Source organism: Coprinopsis cinerea (genome assembly GCF_000182895.1).
Source record: "Coprinopsis cinerea okayama7#130 chromosome 1 map unlocalized cont3.1, whole genome shotgun sequence".
NCBI lineage: Eukaryota > Fungi > Basidiomycota > Agaricomycetes > Agaricales > Psathyrellaceae > Coprinopsis > Coprinopsis cinerea.
The window spans coordinates 3,257,838-3,280,254 of NW_003307544.1; the positions used below are offsets into that span (position 1 = coordinate 3,257,838).

Sequence of the window (22,417 nt, forward strand, 5' to 3'; positions counted from 1 at the left end):
ACAGGTCCGTTAAGAGAAAGGCGAGCATTGAAGATGAATGGGGTATCTAGATTTTACAGGGCAAGACGATATGTCACCGACCGTCAAACATATCGTTCATGAGACCGTTCTCCACTGCGTCCCAGTCTACATTGCCTCCACTAGCGTAGACGCTCTCGTACGAGGTTATGCTAACGTTGGAAAAGAATGGAACCAACTCTCGCATACTCTCGATCTGGCGGAGGTTATTGAGTAGAGGTCTGCGCATAGGGGGTTGGTTGGGTGACGTTTCGGTGTGTGTTGCATCTGAATCCAGGTTGGAATCCTAAGAAATAGCCTGAGTATCGTCATCGTATTTAGACAGTTGCACCCTTATACCCACCATGGGAAGGCTTCCAGCAATCTCAGCCAGTTGATCCAACATGGCCTCAGGGAACCACTCTTCTGGGCGGTACACGGCGTCGATTGTATCAGTGACGAAGATCCATTGGTATCTGCAGGAACATTCAGTTCAGCAAAATCTATTGCACAGAAACGTTGAACTTACACTTGGAACTCCTGTGTTTGTAGGACGAGAAGCAAATCGATGGTCTTGCAAGCAGCTAGCACCAACTGCAAATCTTCCGAGCCATCCGGCGGCAAGGTTGTCATCACTTGTTCGAATATCCGGTACTGCAGCGTAGCGTGTTGGTCAGCGCCTTCCTGAGGCAGAAGAAAGTTCCTCACGATTTCGGTCAAGATGACAGGCCAGAAGCTCGTCAAGTTATGCGGAGACAGCCGACACAGCAGAATGCGGATGCACAAGAACACTTCGCTCTGTACGATCGGAGAAGAAATATTCTTGAGCACATCCACCAACTTCTCTTGGATGGTTGGAAGTTGTGCGAGGAAGGTGTTCTTGTCGCCGGTAAATAGGACATAAGATAACCGCCGAACGTTAAGAGACCGTAGGAGCATCTCGTACTCCTTGTTGGTGAAGATGTTGGCCGAGGGTGCGGATGCAACTTTCCCTATCCAGAAGTTAGATTCGTCCACGCGCAAAGGACAGTGAGGATCGCACCAAGTAGTTCAGCAAAAGATGCCTTGTCTGAATCGTACAAGGCTTTGACTATGGGTCTCCATTTGCTCCCGTCGGCAGGATCAGAGTTGAAGACTCTGTTGTCATTCAAGAGGTCGATGACGGGAGTTCGCCACGACTTCAACGCCGTTGGTATATGCGTCATCTCAGAAATGAGGGCAATCACTGTGGGCTCGACGTCCATGGGCCTAGAAGAAGCGGATCGTCAATCCACTGATAGAGCAAGTTTAATGAAAGCAATACCTTGACTTCCCTCGCATGGCGGGGTTCACAATATAATAAACGACATTATTACAAACGGCAATGACCTTGTCGTTTTCAAGCAAGAACCGACGGAGGTTGGGGACACAAGAAGAGGCAATCCAAGAGGTGATTTGACTCAGGACCTCGGTTGTATCGCCTTTACTTTCAGCGATGAAACTTCCGCTGGACTCCCCCTTCTCGTCATGGTCTTTGACATCTGATAAGGTGCCAATTAGTGTGATTGTCGATGGGAAGCATCGACGCGCTTACCTGGACGAGGAGAATTTCTGCCGTTGGCTGCCAGGTTGTCCTTCGTTGTCCGTCTTATCCAAGACCCCTGATCTGACGACCGGCCCACAAACGTCACACAGAAGTCCAATAACTTGCTGTAATTATCCTAAAGAAAGAAGAGACGTCAGCCCACGCAACCACAATGTCCACCGGTGCCGACAGACCTGGAGTTCCTTCCGCACACGCTTGTCGTCCATTGCCGCAGTCTGAGTGACCTTGTCCGCCAAAACCGAGAGACACCTGGGAGTAACAGTCAGTCATTGCGGGGGCCAAAAAAGGGCATGTGCTGACCGGAGAGCAGGGAAGTGATAAGGTTTATACTCCTTGATCCCAGACGAGAGTTCTTTCACCAATTGCAGATATCGTGGCCACACCTGCACAGCAAGAGGCCCTTCCAATCTTGTTAAGTATTGTTCAAGGAATTGGAACAGCACCGCCTCCGTTCTGCAAGATTCCATTGAGTTAACCACTGACACCAAACAAGCACAGACTCACAAGCCAGGGTTACTTGGAGGTTTCCGATTTCCACTCGTCGATATCCGACTGGATATGCTCTCGCACAACATGTGCACCGCGTTCTGTGCCGTTGAGACCAGAACATCGACAAGTTCGAACGCCGCGTCCGGCGATGATTCTTGGAGCTGTTCCCTTTATCCGTCAGTGAACTGCATCTTTCCCTGACCGCAGATAGCGACTCACAGGCAAGTCTTTGCTCCACCAGTCGATGATAGACTCAAAGACCTCTGTCGACTGCACGCGGAAGAGGTGCTCTAGTGCACGTCGACACCGAGCCCGCGACCGGTGGAAGATCCCCGCTAGCGATTCCTCCTTGGCACTCCACACAGAGGGTGGTTTCCAAATGAGAGTCGCCCATATCGAGTACAAAACTTGGATTCCTTCATCCAATGACTTATACCCCTGAGAGCGAGAGTGCTGTAACAATGTCAGCACAACAGGTTTTCAAGGACGAGGAATGCAAGAATCATACCACAGACTGATCAGGAACCGCCGACGAGCTCCCATCCGAACTCGTAAACACAGTCGAGACATACCCGAGCAACCCACCCGACTCAGCCACCTGCTTCTCCTGCATAGACGCATCATCCTCCGCGACCTCTGCTTCAGACGTGAACGCCAACCCAAGCAACACAAGTCGTTCCAACCCATTAATGAGCATAACGAGGTCCAACTCTGTAGGTACCGTTTGCAAGTCCGCGGTATACTGCTCCGAATGGGCGTTGATATTCTTAATTTGTTGAAGGGTGGAACGCAATTGGCGACATATGCATTCGTTAAGAGGGACGATAGCAGGTTGGAGGGCAGGCTGGAATTGGGGAATGGCCATGAGGATAAAGTCGAGCCAGTGTTGGATGACGGAGCGGTTGCTGGGGACGGAGACGCCATCTATCAAGGTCTGCACCAGGAGGGGGTTCAGCGAATATCCAAGAATCTCTTCCGCAGCTTTGTCGTGGAAACCACTGCCATCCAGCGTCTGTGCTTCGCGCAAAGCAATCGCCCTCCTAGCATTCTCGATGTTCGCCATCGAAAGGGAGATAATTGAATGGAGCAGATGGAGGAGTTTGTTCTGGAGATCAAGGCTGCCAGTGTGAATAGAGTAGTACAGCTTCCTGATCACGATGGACTCAATGGCTTCCACCGATACTTGGTCAACGTCACCTCGAGCTACAATCATCTGGAGAAGTTGTATCGAGCTCGATTGCAGGACATGGTTGAGTGGATTCATCGTAGGCGCCCATCTTTCAGTTGGCTCCGACTGGATGAATCTAGCAACACTGTCAATTGCAAGAATTGAAACAAAATCAATCGTACGAACCGTGACAGAATCTCAATGAGAACATCCATGTAGCTTCGATTGGTATCCAGTATTCCAGCTACAAAGGAAGGTCAATTCCACTTCTCATCGCACAGAAGAGAATGAACGAACCTGCTTCAACACGCTGCACAAGCCCAGGATGAAGAGAGCGCTTAATCGAAGACGACACCGCCGCTTTGGAGAATCCCTGGCCTGCAAAGCCCACGATCGACAACAAGGTCTCCACCAAATGGTTGATCAACCTTTGATCGAAAGGTCGCTCATAGAGGAATCCGCCCAGTTCGCGTTTTTGGACTTTGAATGTATGCGGCGTTCGAAGGATCGTTGGGTCGAGGAGGTCGTACAGGATCGGATCCAATAGACTAAGCTAAGGATTCAATATACGTTCGATGGAATAGTAGAGAGAGATGCGCACCGAAGGTAAGATTTCAGACTACACCGCATCCAAGTCTCCCCAACCCGGTACAGGTTAGGATCATTGCTCTTCAACGTTTCCAATACACACATCAGGGGGACCTTGAACCTGAACCCAGGCAGGAAGCTATCGTCTACACCTCCCATCAGACGCCAATGTCATTTAACAAATCAGAAGACCCTCACCGGTCAACCTCCAAAGAATCCCAAACGCCTCATAAGCCTCAGCCACATTCCTCGACTCGGGAGACGTCATCGTCTGCGCAATAATCGATTCCACATGCGAGCCCTTGGTTGAGGTCTCCAACCCACAAATCAAAGTAACCACTCTCGCGTGGTACGAGACCGAGTCCGGTCGAAGATATTTCAACAGCTTCGTCACCATTTTGTGTATCGTAGCGCGACTCTCAATCTTGAGGGGAGGTTGGATATGCTGTGTACGGTGAAGTCCAGTCAGGAGGGTAACCACCCGGTCCACCGTCGTGAAGGTTGCCGCCTTTGAAGAGCTGTCAGTACCAAATATGTTCGGTTAAAGGGGAGGATATATACCTCATAATCGAACGTCTCCAACAACACGCCCATCCACTCCGCTGGAGTCCAGTCAAGCGAAACCGACATCTGCAACCTCGCAAGCAACCTCTCAAACAACGTCAAAGATCTGGAAAATGCCTCCCTCCTCGCCACTACATCCCCACTTCCGGGATCCTGTGTCAGGCATTTCGCCCAGTGCGTGCTGAGGAAGACAAGAGCGTTGAGAGCCGTGGCGAAGGGTATCGTCGTGGTGGTCTGGGTATCAGAAACGTCAAAGCGGTCGTCAATGTCGTAGAAGGCACATGCAAAAGTATACGCTCGGGCAGACTCGCGCGCTTGTTCTTTCGTCGGATTAGGTGGTTTGATGGGTGGCCGTTCGGAAAGGCCGAGGTGGGGTGTATATTTGAGAAGCTCTTCCAATAGGACGAGGCACTTGATGATGGGCTGCGTGGTGGTCCAGTTGGGATGGGCTTGCAGTTGGATCTACACCTTGGTCAGTGGCAAGCCCTTTGAAACACAGGAAGGTAACATACAGAAAGGAAATCCAGGAGGGACGAGATCAGCACCGGGAAGTGGTAGGTCTGAATTTCTTCATCGTGCGTGAAAGTTTTGATAATGAAAAGTGCAAGTTGCAGCGCCTGGACAGACTTATCAGCATCCAATCCCAACATTCCACTACGGTGCTCTCACCTCCGTGCTCCCATTTTCCTCGCTGAGCTCTTTGAAGATGGCACCGAGTAGCGGCTTCCACAGAATCTCGGGCTCGAGAGCCTCATACAGCGTACTGGCTGTCATGACAAGCTAGTCCCAATTAGCCCAAGCCCGTCCCCGCCAAACGTCATAGCATATACTCACATCATCACCCCCGTCTCTCTTGTCCTCCATCAACTTCTTAATCGCCTCGAATGCCTCGTAAATTAGCACATCCGCCAACGGCCCTCCAATCTCCCACTTGTCCAAAAGCGAAATGAATATCTTGAACGGCCTTGACTCTGAATATTCGTCCGACGGTGAAAACATCTCATTCTACGGAAACACATGCCCGTCAGTTACTTCGTCATACCCACAGCAACGAAACGCACCTTGAGAGTCAAATGCAAAAGGTCCAACGCATGCTCCTTATAATACCCCAATGGATCGTCAGGCCTCTCATCCACACCCAACAGCCACGAATACAACCGCCTGTTCAACGAAATATCCCTCCTCAGCACCACGCCAATCGCAGCCTTCATAATAATGGCGCGATCGTCCGCTTGGGCTTTACGAATAGCCAAACTGTCAATCTTCATTGCTTGGAGGAGGAGGTCGAGGGTCCCGCGCCGGACGAGGAGGTTGTCGTCTTCGAGAGCAGCTGCAAAAGCGCGGATCATGAGACCTATATCTTTGCCCACAATTTCGCTGATATCTGGGGGGAGGGATCAGAGGTGAAAGGAGAGAGGGTAGGGGAGAAAACGGTACCTTCATCCGCGTTTAACTTGGGCAGTCGACGCGAGAGGTAGTTCACAGCCGTTCCGCGCGCCGAGGGCGTAGTGAGCATCACCAACCACACATTTTGGAAGAAGAACGATATCGAAACCGCGCCGGAGAGCTTGTCCAATAGACCTATAACCTATTCCGCACATCCGCCATGTCAACCAAACGAACCTAGACTCGAGTTTAAACCCCGGATAGATGCACACCTTGTCGAAGAACTCGCCCGTCTCCTCTTCCAACCCCGGCAAGAGTGCCAGAATGAACGACTTCATGACCGGCCGCAGCGAAGCTTGTAGTGGGATATAATGCGTTTCGTAGATATTCAATAACGTCGGCTAGATGAGATATTCAATTAACCCACCCGTCCTTTACGCAACGCACCACGAAACATACCTTCACCGAGGTTGCCGCATACTCGAAGAAGGGGAACAACCCAGCCGACCAGAGCGCTAAATCTCGCTTCAATCCTTCCAGCTACACCGGGTGTTAGAAAGGCATGTATGAGATAGAGGATAGGGGGATACATACCCCAAGAACCGCTAGGATATGAATGTACACCTCCAACGCGCGCTGGTGCACCCCTGTCGGCAGCGCAGGATTCAAACACTGTGCCAACCTCTTCGCCACAATGAGTTTCTTCGGGATCTCCTTGAACTGCATATACGATTGGAACGTCTACAGTTCCCATTCATCAATACCCATAATCCACTTAGGTTGCAAGTGAACAGACGAAACGAACCTTGAGCAACTGCTTCAAGAACGCAATACAATCCGCCCACTCGTGCACATCTTCAAATGAATTCAAGCATTTGTCCACTTGCTGGACGTATTTCTTGAATTTGGGGTCGGAGGCGTATGTTTGTTGGGCGACTGCGTTTGGCGTTAACGAGGGTCGTCCAAATATACAATTCCATAACCGAGATGTAATTCAATCCAAAGATGGGGAAAGAGGAGTCAAGTAACGTCAGAAAAACAAAGTCTATCCACTTCAGGAGGAAAGGAGAGGAAATGTAAATGGAGCACACAGAACTCACTATTCTTCGCCGAAATCCAAGCAGATCCCTTCCTCACACTCGTGCCCGCACCTTCAACTCCAGATAACAGCGTATTGGACATCTGGCCACAGCGATACTCCAAGTTCACAGAGGGCCTCGATCGCGAGTCGCCGTTGGTGGTCCGTTACTCACGCAGGAAACCTAGGACAACCACACCACTGATGACCGTCCTTTCCTCGGAGATTCAAGTTCCCTCCTTCGAGAACCCAACCAAACGTCGTTGTCGTGGCGTTCGTCGTTGTCGTTCGTGGCGCGTGTGAGTCTATGTGCTCACGAATCAGTAGCGCCGTGTCTTGCGTGAAAAGAAGAGAATTAAGGATTTGGATGCGTGAGGAACTGCGGTCAATGAGCTAGAGGCGAGAGTTGTAGGCTGAGCACTGCTCAGCTGTTGGCCCATTTGATCGTCCCTATGCCAAGAGTTTCGGTGATGGATTGGGAAAGTCTCGCCCCTATTCCTGATGCTGCCACGACGCGCTGCAGGACGTACAGCAGGGATTACGAATTACAACAAGATACAATACGTACAATACATAGCGACAGCAAGATACGACAGATAGATATATATGCAAGCTACGAGAATAAATAGAAAAAAAGCGTCCATGACCGACAGCGCGTAATCTAGATTCGCTCTAGGATTCACGAATCCACCACCACCTCCGGAGGTGCCATATCAGAATCCCCATTCTCCGATGGGGGCAACTGCAGAATCCTCATCTTCGTAGGTGCCCTCACTACCGCACTCGCACTCCCTGCTCCGGCATGCCCATCTCCCGGCATAACGCTCCCCGCCCTGGACGGCACCGCACTCGCACTCTTCGAGCCTCCCCTCCCTCTGCCTCTCCCAACCGGCGCCGACAGAGCGCCAGCCCTCTGATGATGTCCAACTCCACCTCCCACAAATCCTTTACCCAAGAATTCATGAGGACCCAGCCCCGACGAAGCAGCAATCGCATTTGCATACTCCGAATCCTTCTCCCCAACCCACGTCTTCGCGAACCACCGTCCACCAGCAATACCCCTAATCTCCCGATTCGCAACTTTCCAGTGGCGCACTTTCTTGCCTGTACGGTCAAGTGGCATGGGTGGTGCGAAGCCTGAAGTTATTTTGACTGGCGGTTGGACAGGGAAGGGTCTGGTGGGGAGTGGGTATTGCGGCACGGCCACGCCTTCGAGGTTGGGTGTTTCGTCGGGTATGGCGGGGGCGACGGTCGGTGGGGAGGAGGGAGCAATGGGTGTTTCAGTCTCGGGTGTTCCTACATCGTTGTGTCCTTCTGGGAGGTCGACCGGGGCTGTTGCCGGTGACGAAGCTGCTGTTCCAACTACATACATCAGACCTCATCGTACACCGACATGCATAAAGTGGAACCACATACCTTCACTCATAGCAGCGTCCTCTTGAACTTGAACAGCAAGCGCAGGGGGAATTGCACTTCTCTGCCTGTTATATACAAATGAATGAGAAGTAAAGGAACAAGCCACAGTTGCGTCACGCAGTCAGTTATCCGACGTGCAGTCAATCCAGTAAACAACAAGTGACATACTTTGTCGCCTTTCCTCCTCTTCCCCGCGGGGCACCGCCGCGTTCAGCAGCAGATTTGCGCGGAGTAGCCGTTTTCTTCTTCCCCGCAGTTGATAACTTCAATACAATAGGTTCCTCTTGATTAGGAGCATCAGGAGGCCCTATAATCATATGAGCATTCGAGGATGGTGATGTCGGAAACCACGCCATTGCCGGTGCAGTAAGAGGCGCACCATTATTCCCTCCCACCGCTGCCCCCGCCTTCTCCTTGCCCGCCTTCTTCCCAGCCACCGCACCCATCGCAGCAGCGTCCTTCTTCGCCTTCTTCTTAGGCCCAGGCTTCTTCGGTGTCGACTCTGTCGAACGAGCAAGGGTCTGAGACGGCGCCCCAGTATCATCGTCGTCAATAAGCTGGTCCTCCTCTTCATCCGGCTGGTCCTCCCCAAGCTCATCATCCGACGCACCGCCTGCCTTCCTCTTCTCGGCCTGCTTCCACCCCGGAGGCTCCGTGACCTTCAACTTGGGAGCCTTGGGCTTCCTCCCCGCGCCTCCACCAGCCCGCTTGCTCGGCGCAGGTTGGGGCGGCGGACTCTCCTCCTCCCGAAGCGTAGAAATATGCGGTGCATCCATATCGACGTCCATAGCCATATCCATGATCAACGTCGTCCCAGACGGGTTCGGTGGAGGAGGGGGCGGTTGCGGAGCGGCCTGGGACTGAACGCTGGGATCAGGCGTAGGCTGATAAGTTACCCATGGTGAAGCACGAAACGTTGATGACATTTTTCCTTGCAGGCAGTGTATGCGTGAGTCTCGGAGACAAGTCGTCGTCGTCGTTGAAGACGACCAAGGGAGCGTGAAACTGCGCTGCTGGTTGTGGTACGTGGATGTTCTGGAAGGAAAGTAAACTTGGGTTTGTGCCAGCTCTGCGCCTAAGTAACACATGTTTCCATTTCACACTTCCATCAAACAAAAATCCACCGAATTCAATAAATGTATTCATCAGCTATCCAAGTCTCTCAGAGTCGCCCTCATACCCAGCCCACTTGGACAACCCGTCGTTCACGTCCAGCATCCTCGTCTCATAGAAAATGTGCGCACTAGGCTTCACGATATCCCAATTCTTAATCCTTCCGCCCTCTGTCTCTCGATCCAATTGCCCACCCCATATGCTCCGCTTATCGCGCCTCCCATTATGCCCTGCGACGGCCACACCACAATTCTTACATCTGAACCGCGTTTTCCAGGGTTTGGTAGGGACGACGTAGGTCTGGAGGTTGTCCTCTGCAGTGGTCCATTTGAATGAAGACGCAGGAAAGTGAATAGTGTGGATGAATGCCGCGGCTAATGAATGAATGTCAGAATCTGGATCAGGGGGAAAGACGCGAGCATACCATTGAACCGTTGACAGAGCGTGCAGTGGCAATAAGCGCTTAAGACGGGCTTCCCTCGCACCTCGTATCTCGCGCCACCGCAAAAACAGCCTCCAGTAATGACGGGTTCCTGTTCTTGAGTTGACATCGTTTCTAGTCCTCCTTAATCCTTTCACTGGGCTTTATAAGAAACCATTGTATAGATTCGTCACTGTCGCATCATCGGTTAGCTTCCGAAAACAGGGGTCCAGGCGATGGTCGTAGTTGGAATCAGTCACAAGGTGAAGAATAATGAGACCATAGTTTTACAAGTCGAAGAGACGACTTCTGAATCTGGAGCGAGCGCCGAACGAGCTCTGTGAATTCCGGCGGTGGCTTACCTAATCAGTTACCGAAATTCTCCGTGTCAAGCACTGTCCACTGGCACGTCTACCACTTCTCTACTCCCAAAAGGTCAGGTCAGTATTACTCTTCCCCGCGTCTCTATTCTCTGTCTCTAATACCTTTTACTGGAATAGCCCCTTCCTCCAGACGCCAGAGCCCTCCCCGGTCACATACAAAAAGGCTCGCTCCGTCATGGTCTCATCCACAGTCAACGTCCGTCCAACCCTCCATTTACAATCTCTATTCACCGTTACTGACCTGGCACTATTCCCCATCCAGGTTGTCCGGTACAGTGCTCTCCTGTCAGGCGTTGTTTACGGCTGGTACCACCGCCGAACCCTCCAAAGCGAAGCCGACAAGCAGAAGCTCGAACACGCCGCCCAACACCAGGAAAAACTGATTGCAGAGGCCAAGGCTGCTTGGAAGAGGAAACAGGAGGCTGCTTCTGACTCGGATGGTGAGTCGTCTTCTTACTCCGTTGCGCTGGGTTTCGCTGGTGGTTGGCGACTTGACTTTCTTGTTGAATTTGTTTGTGACTTGGTTTACTGACACACTGTTGCAGTTGTCACCGATCCTGAGGACCCAAGATTCGACCTAGAGAAGCTGATCGCAAAATGGGAAAAGAGCTCATAAACCACCACGTTCGTTGAACTTGTACCCCACAGCGGACCAATCCCTTCCCTATAGACAGCTTTGCGCACCTCCTACTCCTCATCTTCTTCCCCCACCGCGAAAGCTCTCCGCAAATCCTCGTCGGATATTCCGTCCTATACCAACTTTACTATGAAGGCATCAATTGGGGAGAGCCAACCTCGATGGAATGAAGAAGCAGCGTAGAGCCTTACATTTTCCTCCTTGTTTGATTGACACTATTGTGCATAAATACTAAGTTAATGCGGACTCTATGAAAGTACCCTACATCCTTCATGCAACACATTCCTTTTTTTCTTGGGGACTTGAGCGGGCGCCAGCAAGCGCAAGGTAGACAGTGCAGACCGTGAGAACCAATCGCGTCGCGTCAAGTTGGTGCCTCACGGCCGAGCGTTCAATTTCTTTCTCTCCACCTTTCACCCCAACCAAACCGACTCTCCCTTACAGTCCCTTTATACATGCCGTCTATGAAACCCCATGTTGAGGACATCGAAGATGATTACGCCGCAGAGGAAGAAAACAAGCTCATCAACGAGGTTTGTGCGCTTTTCTTCAACTTGAGAACGACGCGACTCATAAGTTTCTAGGAGTACAAAACTTGGTAAACACCAATATATCTGATAGTTATGGATGGAACCGCTCAAACGCGTTCTTCTAGGAAAAAGAATGCACCTTATCTCTACGACTTGGTGATCACGCACGCCTTGGACTGGCCTAGCCTGACCTGCCAATGGTTCCCCGACAAAGAACAGTGCGTCTTCCTCCCCTCCCCTCCTTCCTCAACTAAACCAACCCAAATCAACCCAGAAACCCCAACAAACCTTACACAACCCACCGCCTCCTCCTCGGGACACACACCTCCGGCCAAGCGCAAGACTACCTCCAAATCGCCACCGTCCAAATCCCCAAACGCTCCAACCCAGCCACAGGCGCCGACGCCCTCTCCCGCACCGACTACGACGACGAGCGCGGCGAGCTCGGCGGACACACCCTCCCGTCCTCCCCGCGCATCCAGATCGTCCAACGCATCAACCACGATGGCGAGGTCAATCGCGCGCGGTACATGCCCCAGAACCCGGACTTGATTGCGACCAAGGCGGTGACGGGGGAGGTTTTGGTGTTTGATCGTACGAAGCATTCGAGTGAGCCGGAGAGAGGTGGGGTGTGTAAGCCTGATATTAGGTTGGTGGGACAGAGTAGGGAGGGGTATGGTCTTGCGTGGAATCCTAATAAGAAGGGGCATGTGCTTGGTGGGTCGGAAGATATGACGATTTGCCATTGGTGAGTGTGTTTCGAGATTTGCAGAAGACTGAATTTTTGAACGTGGATTTAGGGATATCAACTCGTATACCAAGGCGAAGACGACGATCGAGCCTACTACCATTTTCCGCGGACACACCTCTGTCGTTGGAGTGCGTAACTCTCTCCTACGCGTATGACTACAAAACTAACGATATGCGTAGGACGTCGACTGGCACAGAAGTCAGGAAAACGTATTCGCCAGTGTTGGAGACGACAAACTCCTCATGCTGTATGTACCTTGCTATCATTCATCGGGGCCAAGCTCACATATTTGACCAGCTGGGACACACGATCCTCTTCAAAACCTCAATATGAAGTCCAAGCCCACGACTCTGAAATCCTCGCACTCTCGTTCAGCCCAGCAACTGACCACCTGCTCATCACCGGTGGCGCGGACAAGGTACTTCTACCAGTCCCATTTATGCCCACACATTCCTAACGTGCTCTCTCGAGACTGTGGTCCTTCACGATATTCGAGCCCCGAGCAAGAAACTGCACGTCTTCGAATCACACACGGACGAAATCCTCCATCTCGCCTGGTCCCCTCACAACCCCACCATCTTCGCGTCCGCTTCTGGCGATCGACGAATCAATATCTGGGATTTGGCGCTCATTGGGCAAGAGCAGACACCTGATGATCAGGAGGATGGACCGCCAGAGTTGCTGTTTGTTCACGGAGGTATGTCTAGTACAAATTGACTTTCGATAGGATTGAGGCTCACTTTCGACCCTGATGTACAGGCCACACTTCTCGCCCGACGGACTTTTGCTGGGCCCCAGGCGAAGCGGAGAACTGGACCGCTGCGAGCGTTTCAGAAGATAACGTGGTCATGGTTTGGCAGCCTACTATGCGTGTGTGGGCGGGTGATGAAGTCAAGGTGGATGAGAAAGAATTGGAGGGTGATGCGATGGAGGGTGTTGAGACCACTGTTGGTGCTGGAGGTTCGGGAAGTGGGGGTGCGGCAGCTTAAGCGGGTGTGTAGCTGTAGAGGATGTTGGTGTAGATTGCTTGAATTTACCTTCACTTCGTTTCCCTTCAATGAGTCTCACCCCCTTCGAAAGGTGGAGAATGAGATGATGAAATAAGAGTACAAATGAATAGTTTACTAATGCTACGGATAGGGATACAGAAAACAGAAACAGGACAAGACCTATGCGACCTGATACAACCCAAAGAGACGAAGCTATACAGGTACTTTGAACCGAGTGATAAATACGGGAACCAGGACTCGACTCGACCCTCGTAGAGAAGGGATTCGGAGCAGGAGTTTTTGGCGGGTATTGCGTGTATGCCTGTGTGCATTGTGGTTGGCGGATTTGACCCTTTCTGCGCGGTGGTAGTGGGCGTCTGGGGTAAGGCGGGTGTGGTGATTCCAGTTATGCGAGTTACAGGAATATCAGTCGTAGGAGTTCGAAGACCACTGCAAATGAGGATGAGAGTCAGTAATGAATTCCACAACGCAGTACTTAGAAAGACAAGGAGGAACGATTGGTGCTCGATGTATCCCAGCGTACTCTAGCAGCTTGCTTGGTCCATCACGAATCCCCCAGTTCCCCAAACAGGCGCTGTAACAAAGAACCAGAAACTCACCTCCACCAAAGACAACAAACATGATGATTCCCAATGCCCAAGCACTGACAGGGCTCCTCGCGGCGAGCTTCTCAGCTCGAGAGGCGTGAAGTGCTTTCTTCCCCTCGCGCACGTCCTTGGCGAACTTTTCGTTGCGCTTGCGGAGCTCGAATTCAGTTGGCTATCGGCGTATGGTAGGTAACGCATAGACATGAATCATGGATCCCAGAGGAAGCAACGAGGGATTCCAAGAGGAAAGAGGTCAAAGGCTAATTAGCGCCTGAATCGCATACGAACTCCAGAATCCAAAAGCTCACCATTGTGATTCAAAAGAGTCTAACGAGTGTAAAATCCAAGCTGGGTTGGTTAATGACAAGGAAGTGATGAGCCTTCAAGGTGTTGAGTCTCGAGAACGAGGGTTCCTTGTGGGTTGATTAACGTGGCAGGTACCTCCACGTCGCTCGCGATACCAGGAATTCACAAGCCATTTGTTCCGGTGACGCGCCGATCTGATGGGTTGGGCTTGGCGGTCACCGGTTTAGTTGGAGGATGTTTGGCTGGGGCTTTAGATTTGAGGCTTGGAGGGCAAGGTGAACTTGGAAATATACGACTTCGAAGACCACAAACGACGGCGACAACTCGTTTCATACAACCTGAACACAGATCGGCTAAAACTTTCAAAAGCCTAGAGGAAGGGAGGATCAAAAACCTTGGAGCACAAACGACCACGAGACCAACGATGGGCAAAAAAGGCGGAGGAAAACACTTGAAGTCAGCTCTTCTATCTCAGCAATCCCGTTTGAAGGCTAAGGAGAAGATTTCACATGCAGCTCAGGTCCAGAACCAGAAGGCTAGTCGGAAGGGTGCAGCCTCTAGCCATCCCTCTGCATCTTCTGTACACCAAAATCCTTATGCCAAAGGGCAGAAAGCCAAAGCCTCCTCCTCCTCCTCGCTGTCTTCGTCCTCTGGACACCCAAAACGCCCACCTACGATCCCTTTCCTACCAACAGACCGTATCCTCCTACTAGGCGAAGGAAACTTTTCATTCACCCGGGCGTTGGTTGTCTCCCCTCCCCCTCCTCTCCTCGATAACCCCATTCCTCCAACAAACATCACTGCAACAGCATACGATTCCGAACAAGAGTGCTACGAAAAGTACTCTGATGCACGGGAGATAGTGGGACTGCTAAGGGAGACGGGTGTGAATGTGGTGTTTGGTGTGGATGCGACCAAGTTGGCGAGGTGTGCGGCGTTGAAGGGCAAGGTGTGGGATAAGATTGTTTGGAACTTTCCTCATGCCGGTGAGTCTTGTTTGTTTAGAGATGGAGGGTAGAACTGACTGGATTGTATGTAGGGAAGGGTATTACGGACCAGGATAGGAATATCTTGACGAACCAGCTGTTGTTGTTGGATTTCCTCGCGTCGGCGAGTAAAGTGTTGGCGAAGGGGCCTGTACGGACGTTGGCCTATGGCAAGAAGAAGAAACGGAAACCTGGAGATGAAGACGAAGAAGAGGACGAAGAGAATGACGGGGATGAGATGGAGGATATCGTTCCGACTGACCAGCCAAAATCTCGAGGAACGGTGTTGATTACACTTAGAAACGTCGCGCCGTATACGAGCTGGTAGGCCTTTATCTACTCCACTTGTTCTCTACTTATGTTTTTCAGGGATGTACCTCGACTCGCAAAGAACCCACCACCCCCTCAAATGAAAAGCGCAGCGCCGTATCCCAAATACACGATTTTACGATCATTTCAATTCCACCGACACATCTGGAAAGGCTACGAGCATCGGATGACCAAAGGAGAACGTGCACATGGGACTGGAAAGACTGGCGAGGGCGGTGAGGATCGAACCTGGGAGTTCTACCTGAGCGATGTCCAACTGTAGTCTAGACGAGCGCTTACGGCAATCAAAATATTGTTTGGCATCAGCGTGTATTTCTCACAGCAAACTTGTCCCGTCAGCACGTTAGTTTTGAGTTTTCCTCCGACGCAGGTCATAATCCGCAATGCTGCTCGCTCGCTGTCCGCGTCAATGTCCACCGCGACTGGCCTCGCAATTCCACTCGACGCCGGCGACGAACGCTATCCAGCTCAAGCCTCCCCAACTCAAGGCTGCCAAGCCACGTGTCTTCAAGGATAAAAAGGCTTTCCAGTACAACTGGTACTCGCGAATTCTCGAGAGCAGCAAAGTCTCGCCTCTGCTTATCCTCCACCACAATGACTTCACGGCAGAGCGACTCACAAAACTGCGCTCCGACATCATGCAGGCAGCACAACGCGTAAAGCCGCCCTCGCTCGCCTCGCCTTCTCCCGCTCCCGGCGCATCCGCCGAATACCCCGTCCTCACAAACGTCCGCTCCAGTATCTTCGGTGTCGCATTGAGGAACTTTGACGTCAACCAAGACGCCCTCGTTAAAATGATTGGCGAGCAAGGAGGGAGCTACATGGTCCTCTCAATACCCTCTCTGCACCCTCCACTCATCAACGGCGTCCTCCGCGCAATGGACCGCAGCGTCCCTCCCAAACCACCCAAAACGCCCGAACAAATCAAAGCCGAAGAAGCTGCTAAGAATGCGGACCCCGAGCAACCCGGTCGACGGATGAAGCGAGTGCGACAGGTTAGGATCCCCGAGCTCAAGTTGATGGGGGCCATTATCGAAGGAAGGGTGTTCTTGCCACCTGGGTTGAACGAGGTGGCCAAGTTGCCGACGTTGGATACGTTGAGGGCGCAGATTGTGGGGTTGTTGAGTGCCCCTGCTTCGCAACTTGCGGGTGTGCTTGGTCAGGCGAGTGGTGGGCAATTGGCGAGGACTTTGGAGGGGTTGAAGAAGGGCTTGGAGGATGCGGAGAAGGGAGAGAGTGCTCCTCCGTCGTGATCATCCTTTATAGAGGTTGTCGTACAGCATACCTAATCGTTAATTCACATAATTCTTGCATCCGGAAACTGAGAAAGACTTGAATTTATTTTTGTGAAATTAGACGCCGTCATCGCGGACGACGACGAGCGCGGTTCGAACGCGTGACGGGAAAGCGTGTGAAAGGTTTAGTCACGTCACAAGCATTAGCAGGGACCGCCGCGCTCGTTGTTCAGTCCAGCTCGCCGCTTCAAAACATCCACCAGTAACACGAATTTTTGCCATGATGTCCGTACAATCCTATTACACTCGTGAAATGAATACAAACTTATCAGTTGAATAGGGACGACGATGACGAGTTTTTGTACGGTTCGTCTGCTGCGACGACCACTGCGACGAGTAATACCACAACACCCGCTCCGACTTCTGGTAAGCATGTCTATCTGTTGGTTGACTGTTGGTGGATTGTAGTCCGAGGAGAGGAATGGAGGAAAATTCAATATTCCAACTCATGTCTTTTCTCTACCCTCAAATACCAATTTATTAACTCTCCTTCCTTCATCGTGCTGCGCGTGCCCGTGAATCCATCTAGCGCCCAAACCGTAAGTTTCACCATCCCATCCACAAATGAAGCCATCCCCTAAGTGTTGTTATATGACGTCTAGAATACCACTGGCAACTGCCCCGGCCAACGCTTCCAACGGTCTAGTCTCCCATCTCGAGAACCAAGCTAAAGAAGAAGAGGACGAAGGCATTCCTGGTGTTGGTGGAGGAGGCAGTCGACCTACGTCGAACGAACCTCCGTTCTTTGGTGGTCAGAAGAGTGAGGAACCTCAAGCCCAGGACCAAGGCGAGGGCCAAAGGCAGGATGAAGAAGAGGAAGAAGAGGAAGTCGAAGAGGAGGAGGATAGCGATGATGTGAGTATCGAGTTTCTTCTGGTCTTGAGGAGAATGCCAACTCTATGTGTAGGACATTGAAATCGTAATGGAGGCGCCGTCAAGGACGCTTGACTTACGGTAGGCCTCGGTTCACCAAAGCCGCTTTACCATTCAACTAAGTCACATTGCAATTCAGGCCGAACAGACAAACCCGAGTGCCAAGTGGACCTATCCCTACTGGCCCAAAAGGTATGTCTAGTCCCTGTCTTCATTCACTGCCAATGCTCACAAGATTTGCGGAATAGCTCAACATCTCCAGTCAACACTAACAACCGAGTATACACCAATAGCACGAGGCGCTCCAACACCAAACCAAGCGCAGCACGGTCCACCCGGACTCGGTTCCTTGCCGCAACAACAACAAGCCACGCCTTCTCGTCAAACATCCCCTCTCCAACCACAGTTAACGGGTGCCTCCACCGCTGACCCTCAGTCCCAATCTCAACAAACCCAACAAACTCAAGGGCAAGGGCAGGAAGGTGGTGAAATCCCTGACGACGGCGTCGACACCTCCACGCTCCCGCCGGTCAAAGCACCCCCGTCCCATCCATCCATCGACCCCACCGAAACGGGCGTCTACAATGCCCAGTCCATATTCGAGTTTGACTTAAACGCGTTGGCGGACAAACCCTGGCGTCGACCTGGTTCGGATATTAGTGATTGGTTCAACTACGGGTTCGATGAGATCTCTTGGGAGGCGTATTGCTATCGTAGACGAGATTTGGGCGATTTGGGGTTGGTTTTGAAGACAAGTATTCTGGTGCGTTCCGTTTGAATTTTTTATGACTCGCGTTTCATTGAATGTCGCGTGCTAACATTGTCGAATTATGATAGAACTTCTCCGGAATGCCAGAAGACCAATTCAATGCTCTCCCACCTGACGTTCGAACGATGGTCATGTCCAGCGCGAGCGGGCTTATGAACACCCAAGCACAAGCGTCAGGAATACTACCCGGACCAGGACCGGGGGGTATGATGATGGATATGGCGGGTATGGTTGGACCTATGGGTATGGGGGGTATGAACGTTGGCGCTGAAATGGGTGGTATGGGTGCGGGAGGGATGGGAGGCGGTATGATGGCACCTGGCATGATGCAAGATGGGGGCGCGGCTCAAGGTGGTATGGGCATGATGCAAGTCCAGGGAGGCGGAGGTTCTGACGCTGGAGGTGTCGGTATGATGCCGGACGGGTCGTTCGCTGGTGGTGCTGGTGGTGGCATGATGGGCATGGGCATGAATGAGTATGGAATGCAGGTGAGTGTGCAGGTGAATTTCAATCGTGGAAGTGGAGATGAGACTGAGGATGTTTTGCCTTTTAGCAGGACCAGATGCAGCAGATGTATCCTGGTATGGATGTGCAGCAAGGAGGGACGGGGAGAGGGACGCCTCTTGGGTTCCGCGGTGGTGCGCGTGGTGGCGCTCCAGGAGGACCAGCTGCAGCCGTGGCTCCCCGTGGACGAGGGACTTTCCCCGCTCGGGGACGTACTGGGCGGTACGATGGTGCGTGCTAGCTTTACAGCCCCTAGCGAAATCATTATTCACCTTACCGGCTTGGTTGACCATTGCAGCCCCTCCTCAAGCTCCCGTCCGACCAGCTTCCCCACTCCCGCCCAACGTACCAACGGGTCCGCGAAATGCGAACAAATACAAGGACCGTGATGGAAATGCGCCGGCTGTGGATGGGTTGGATTACGGGGGAGGTAAAGACGGCAGGAGGACCCCTAGTTATGAGCCAGAGGAACGGAGTTCCAGTCGGTAAGTTACCTCCCCACATCCCAGTACTGATACCCGGTCTTACTTTTTCCTCTTCACAGATACGGCCATGACAGGAAACGAAGGAGTTCGCCTGGCTTGGACGATCTTCGCAGTTCCAAGCGACGTTGACTCCTTATTACTCTTATCTATCGTGATGACGGCTTGCCTCCACTACCAAAAATATCTTCCATCGTCATCGCCCATATCACTATCACACCGCGTTCGTGTGCGAGGTTGCCCTGTGCAAACGTATATCCATTATAGTGTACATTATCGTATGTCAATATACAGTTCGTGTGGGGGGATTGTGATAATCGTTATGTATACATGGCGTCCAAGAACAGGAGGTAAGACGAGGTGGTCGATGCCAGAGTATCTGGGTGGACAGTAAAAGGCTCGAGAGATGACAGTAAAGCAGAGAGCCCGAATAAGGTGAAAACAGCAAGCGTACAACAGACCATATGAACAGAAGAAAGAGAATAAAACGTCCTCCATAAAAATCGTAAAACGCGAACCCGATCTAATCTTGCCAGATTGAGTTGGTCTAGGACTTGGCCGACACACGACCACCCGCTCTCCGCTTGCCACCCCGACCAGTCTTTTTGGCTTGACTTCGAAGTTTTCCTTTGCAGTCGTCGCAATACCATTTGCCACTTGGTGGTGTGCTCAGACCAATGCATGGCAGGTGGAACTGTGAACCATTGGTCAGCACCCGAATGATACATGGGAGCAAAAGAATCACTCACCCATTCTCCCGGGCACCCTTCGTTGTCACAACCAATCATGTCTCCGTAGCTGAAGCCATTGCACACGCAATACCTCTTATTATCGTCGATATCTCCATCCCCGTCCGTGCCATCCATGGCCGCGTTGTCGGTGGTCACAGGTGTTGCGGTGCCCGCTGCGCTCGCCACTACCCTCGAGACCGGCATGCCAGGTCCTTCCAACGCCTGTCCGTTCGCAGGATTCCAAGTCTGCATATGCGACATCCCATGCATGTCGTACGTCTGCATGATCTGTTGATGACCGTTGGCCGTCGAGCCATTCGCGTAACCCGAGACGTGGTTTGAGTAGGCTGCAGCCGCATCGCGATGGGAGGAGTTGCCGCTTGTCGAGATACTTCCTGTGTAGTTGCCGTTGGCGTCGTAGTCGTTGGGGTTGTACTCGTTGGCGAGGGGTGTTTGGGTTCGGTTGTTGTTGCGACGCTTGTTGCCGCTTCCTGCTCCGCTTCCTGAAGCGGAACCTGCACCTCGTCCATTTCCTGCTGTTCCCTTCGTTTGCGAGGTTTGTCGATGGAAGTTGTTGACGGATAACACAGATTCCGTAGGAGACCCTGCGCGTTCCGTTGTTCTGAATGTAGAGGTCAGGCGGATGGCCACTAGACAGAGATAATACAGAAACGCACTTTTTGACCCTGTTGTTGACCCTTCCTCTACCAGTGGTTTCGACAGTTGGCTTTCGCGGTGACTTGATTTGCCCAATATCGATATCGTCGTCTCTGTTGTTGACACGCTTCCTCTTGGCCGGGCTCGGATCCGCATTATTTGAGGTCGCGGTCAACAACGAGCCCAGCCCGTTCCTCCTCCTCCTGCCATGCTCAAACGTGCTGACTGGCATAAACGACTGCGCCGATACATGCGGGTACACTGTCTTCCTGTTCAACAACCCAGTGTCAAACCCAGGAATATGCTCCGCTAAACTCCTCAAATGGTTTGAATGGTTCTTGAGGTTGTCTGCAGCCTGGCAAGCCACCCGTATCTTGTCTTCACCACCTAGTTTGAGGCGGGTGGCTTCTTCTGATATTTCTGTGAGGAGCCAGAGGCGGTCTTCTTTGCTGGCGGTGCCCTCTTCGATCATGCGAGTGAGGGTGTGGATTTTGTGTGTGATGGAGGTCATGCTCGACGAGAGGACGGCGTCGAGTTCACGGAGGTCGGCAAAGTTGCGGGAGAGGTCGAGCGGGAGGGAGTCGAGGGTGTGCGTGTATTCTGAGAGGAGGAGCAGCGAGTAGGCTGTCGAGAGAGGGTCTTCCGCCACGACTGGCTGGGCCCCTTGCGTTCTTGAAACCATCGTGCTCGTCGTCGTTGTCGCTGTTGTTGACGATGGCGGCGGGTGAAATTGTTGTGAGGTGGAAGTGGGTTGCGATTCTGTCCGTGCGGGTGTGAGGCCAGACGAGCGCTCAAAGGCAAATGAAGGGGCCGTGCCCTTTCCTGGCTCTTTCCAAAAACAAAACACCCGCTTCCGGCCCGCCAGCGACGCATCAGGTGACTGCGACGCGATCGGAAATGTATAGCCACCGAAGTTCTACCGCGTCCCCCTCTTCCCCTTCTTTAATCTCACAGACTCGACTGGATGCAATGTACAACACGATTTCATTGGGACCCAGAAGGCTACGGGTATTCTGATATGGAGATACATATGGGAATGAGAGAGATATGGCTACACTTGGTTTCGGTTCTATGATAATGCTATGAATAAGATTAAAGAAAAGAGATGATGTAGGGGAATCCAAGGGGTATGATGAGGAGACCGAGAGTTTAATGAGTGAGAGAAAGTTTGGGGGAAAAAAGGATGGGCTTGTAGTAAAACAAAATGGTGAACAAAATGGTGAATGTCCGATCGTCATCGTCATATTGGGCGGCGGATGCAGTCGATATGCATATTCGTTGTCGATTTCTTCAGGTTTTAGTTGGTTGGGGATACCGCAGGGACAAGGGGTGCGGGGACGCGTGTGTTTTATTGGGAGCCGAGGCTCTCAGATGACTTCTTCGAGAAGAGGGTCCTCAGCGACAACTTGGAGTCCTTGGACTTCAGGCTGAGCATGCTCGATCGTTTCGACGAAGGCGCGGTCGAGTTGGGCGATCCAGCAGTGCTCATCATGAGTGACGAGAGCATCGCATGGTTATCGCGTGGGTTTTGACCGAAGAGCGAGAAGGCGTTGGGAGCAGTCGTGGTGGCGGGGAAGAAACCGAAAGTGGGAGACGAAGGAGGCGACATTTTAGACGGCAAGGAGATGGATGTTCTTGGGAACGACTGCGGATAGGTGCCTCGGGTATAACGATTCAACGATGGATCAACGTCTCTGTAACACGACCTGTAACGCGTCGATAATTAGCCCTCGCGTTCTCGTTAACATCGAAGATGTAGAAGAAATCACGTACTGTAGGCG

At 52.0% G+C, this 22,417-nt stretch overlaps 11 protein-coding genes across 11 annotated transcripts; 5 read left to right on the forward strand and 6 right to left on the reverse strand.

The window, feature by feature from the left end:
• Positions 1-73: 73 nt before the first annotated feature.
• On the reverse strand, positions 74-6,959 carry CC1G_00565 (hypothetical protein; the record flags this gene model as incomplete). Its single annotated transcript, XM_001829334.2, has 26 exons — positions 74-304; positions 362-473; positions 527-989; positions 1,040-1,245; positions 1,301-1,517; positions 1,571-1,697; positions 1,756-1,831; positions 1,883-2,035; positions 2,087-2,232; positions 2,291-2,524; positions 2,580-3,375; positions 3,426-3,483; positions 3,537-3,787; positions 3,841-3,973; positions 4,026-4,335; positions 4,389-4,853; positions 4,904-5,008; positions 5,061-5,171; positions 5,226-5,396; positions 5,453-5,775; positions 5,829-5,979; positions 6,050-6,178; positions 6,237-6,317; positions 6,372-6,518; positions 6,583-6,713; positions 6,878-6,959. The coding sequence occupies 26 exons, from the start codon at positions 6,957-6,959 to the stop codon at positions 74-76; spliced, it is 5,409 nt and encodes a 1,802-aa protein (XP_001829386.2).
• A 414-nt stretch (positions 6,960-7,373) lies between these two features.
• Positions 7,374-9,071, reverse strand: CC1G_00566 (hypothetical protein; the record flags this gene model as incomplete). The annotated part of the gene is made up of 4 exons (XM_001829335.2): positions 7,374-8,208; positions 8,272-8,336; positions 8,440-8,578; positions 8,651-9,071. The coding sequence occupies 4 exons, from the start codon at positions 9,069-9,071 to the stop codon at positions 7,535-7,537; spliced, it is 1,299 nt and encodes a 432-aa protein (XP_001829387.2). The 3' UTR covers positions 7,374-7,534.
• A 349-nt stretch (positions 9,072-9,420) lies between these two features.
• On the reverse strand, positions 9,421-9,935 carry CC1G_13744 (hypothetical protein; the record flags this gene model as incomplete). Its single annotated transcript, XM_002912166.1, has 2 exons — positions 9,421-9,758; positions 9,809-9,935. The coding sequence occupies 2 exons, from the start codon at positions 9,933-9,935 to the stop codon at positions 9,421-9,423; spliced, it is 465 nt and encodes a 154-aa protein (XP_002912212.1).
• Positions 9,936-10,226: 291 nt separating this feature from the next.
• On the forward strand, positions 10,227-11,111 carry CC1G_00567 (hypothetical protein). The gene is made up of 4 exons (XM_001829336.2): positions 10,227-10,245; positions 10,306-10,384; positions 10,451-10,628; positions 10,734-11,111. The coding sequence occupies exons 2-4, from the start codon at positions 10,364-10,366 to the stop codon at positions 10,802-10,804; spliced, it is 270 nt and encodes an 89-aa protein (XP_001829388.2). The 5' UTR covers positions 10,227-10,245; positions 10,306-10,363; the 3' UTR covers positions 10,805-11,111.
• Positions 11,112-11,280: 169 nt separating this feature from the next.
• CC1G_00568 (histone acetyltransferase type B subunit 2) lies at positions 11,281-13,095 on the forward strand (the record flags this gene model as incomplete). Its single annotated transcript, XM_001829337.2, has 8 exons — positions 11,281-11,362; positions 11,447-11,573; positions 11,630-12,103; positions 12,156-12,234; positions 12,286-12,353; positions 12,404-12,524; positions 12,578-12,803; positions 12,866-13,095. The coding sequence occupies 8 exons, from the start codon at positions 11,281-11,283 to the stop codon at positions 13,093-13,095; spliced, it is 1,407 nt and encodes a 468-aa protein (XP_001829389.2).
• A 415-nt stretch (positions 13,096-13,510) lies between these two features.
• On the reverse strand, positions 13,511-14,014 carry CC1G_00569 (hypothetical protein; the record flags this gene model as incomplete). Its single annotated transcript, XM_001829338.2, has 3 exons — positions 13,511-13,545; positions 13,716-13,875; positions 14,012-14,014. The coding sequence occupies 3 exons, from the start codon at positions 14,012-14,014 to the stop codon at positions 13,511-13,513; spliced, it is 198 nt and encodes a 65-aa protein (XP_001829390.2).
• A 419-nt stretch (positions 14,015-14,433) lies between these two features.
• On the forward strand, positions 14,434-15,587 carry CC1G_00570 (hypothetical protein; the record flags this gene model as incomplete). The annotated part of the gene is made up of 3 exons (XM_001829339.1): positions 14,434-14,995; positions 15,049-15,319; positions 15,365-15,587. The coding sequence occupies 3 exons, from the start codon at positions 14,434-14,436 to the stop codon at positions 15,585-15,587; spliced, it is 1,056 nt and encodes a 351-aa protein (XP_001829391.1).
• Positions 15,588-15,703: 116 nt separating this feature from the next.
• Positions 15,704-16,622, forward strand: CC1G_00571 (hypothetical protein). Its single transcript, XM_001829340.2, has one exon. The coding sequence runs from the start codon at positions 15,709-15,711 to the stop codon at positions 16,576-16,578; it is 870 nt and encodes a 289-aa protein (XP_001829392.1). The 5' UTR covers positions 15,704-15,708; the 3' UTR covers positions 16,579-16,622.
• A 589-nt stretch (positions 16,623-17,211) lies between these two features.
• On the forward strand, positions 17,212-19,380 carry CC1G_00572 (hypothetical protein; the record flags this gene model as incomplete). The annotated part of the gene is made up of 8 exons (XM_001829341.1): positions 17,212-17,475; positions 17,528-17,574; positions 17,633-17,685; positions 17,742-18,256; positions 18,331-18,750; positions 18,816-18,996; positions 19,065-19,251; positions 19,311-19,380. 8 exons carry the CDS (start codon positions 17,212-17,214, stop codon positions 19,378-19,380), a joined length of 1,737 nt encoding a protein of 578 aa, XP_001829393.1.
• A 415-nt stretch (positions 19,381-19,795) lies between these two features.
• On the reverse strand, positions 19,796-21,318 carry CC1G_00573 (hypothetical protein; the record flags this gene model as incomplete). Its single annotated transcript, XM_001829342.1, has 3 exons — positions 19,796-19,942; positions 19,998-20,601; positions 20,657-21,318. The coding sequence occupies 3 exons, from the start codon at positions 21,316-21,318 to the stop codon at positions 19,796-19,798; spliced, it is 1,413 nt and encodes a 470-aa protein (XP_001829394.1).
• A 666-nt stretch (positions 21,319-21,984) lies between these two features.
• CC1G_00574 (hypothetical protein) lies at positions 21,985-22,245 on the reverse strand (the record flags this gene model as incomplete). The annotated part of the gene is made up of 1 exon (XM_001829343.1): positions 21,985-22,245. One exon carries the CDS (start codon positions 22,243-22,245, stop codon positions 21,985-21,987), a length of 261 nt encoding a protein of 86 aa, XP_001829395.1.
• Positions 22,246-22,417: the final 172 nt, after the last annotated feature.

Excerpts from the sequence above, each read along its gene's own strand:
- CC1G_00571 (XM_001829340.2), top strand. The coding sequence starts at position 15,709 with ATGCTGCTCGCTCGCTGTCCGCGTCAATGTCCACCGCGACTGGCCTCG.
- CC1G_00567 (XM_001829336.2), top strand. The coding sequence starts at position 10,364 with ATGGTCTCATCCACAGTCAAC. Across the intron at positions 10,385-10,450 it reads TGGTCTCATCCACAGTCAAC|GTTGTCCGGTACAGTGCTCT; the intron begins GTCCGTCCAACC and ends TTCCCCATCCAG. Across the intron at positions 10,629-10,733 it reads GGCTGCTTCTGACTCGGATG|TTGTCACCGATCCTGAGGAC; the intron begins GTGAGTCGTCTT and ends ACACTGTTGCAG.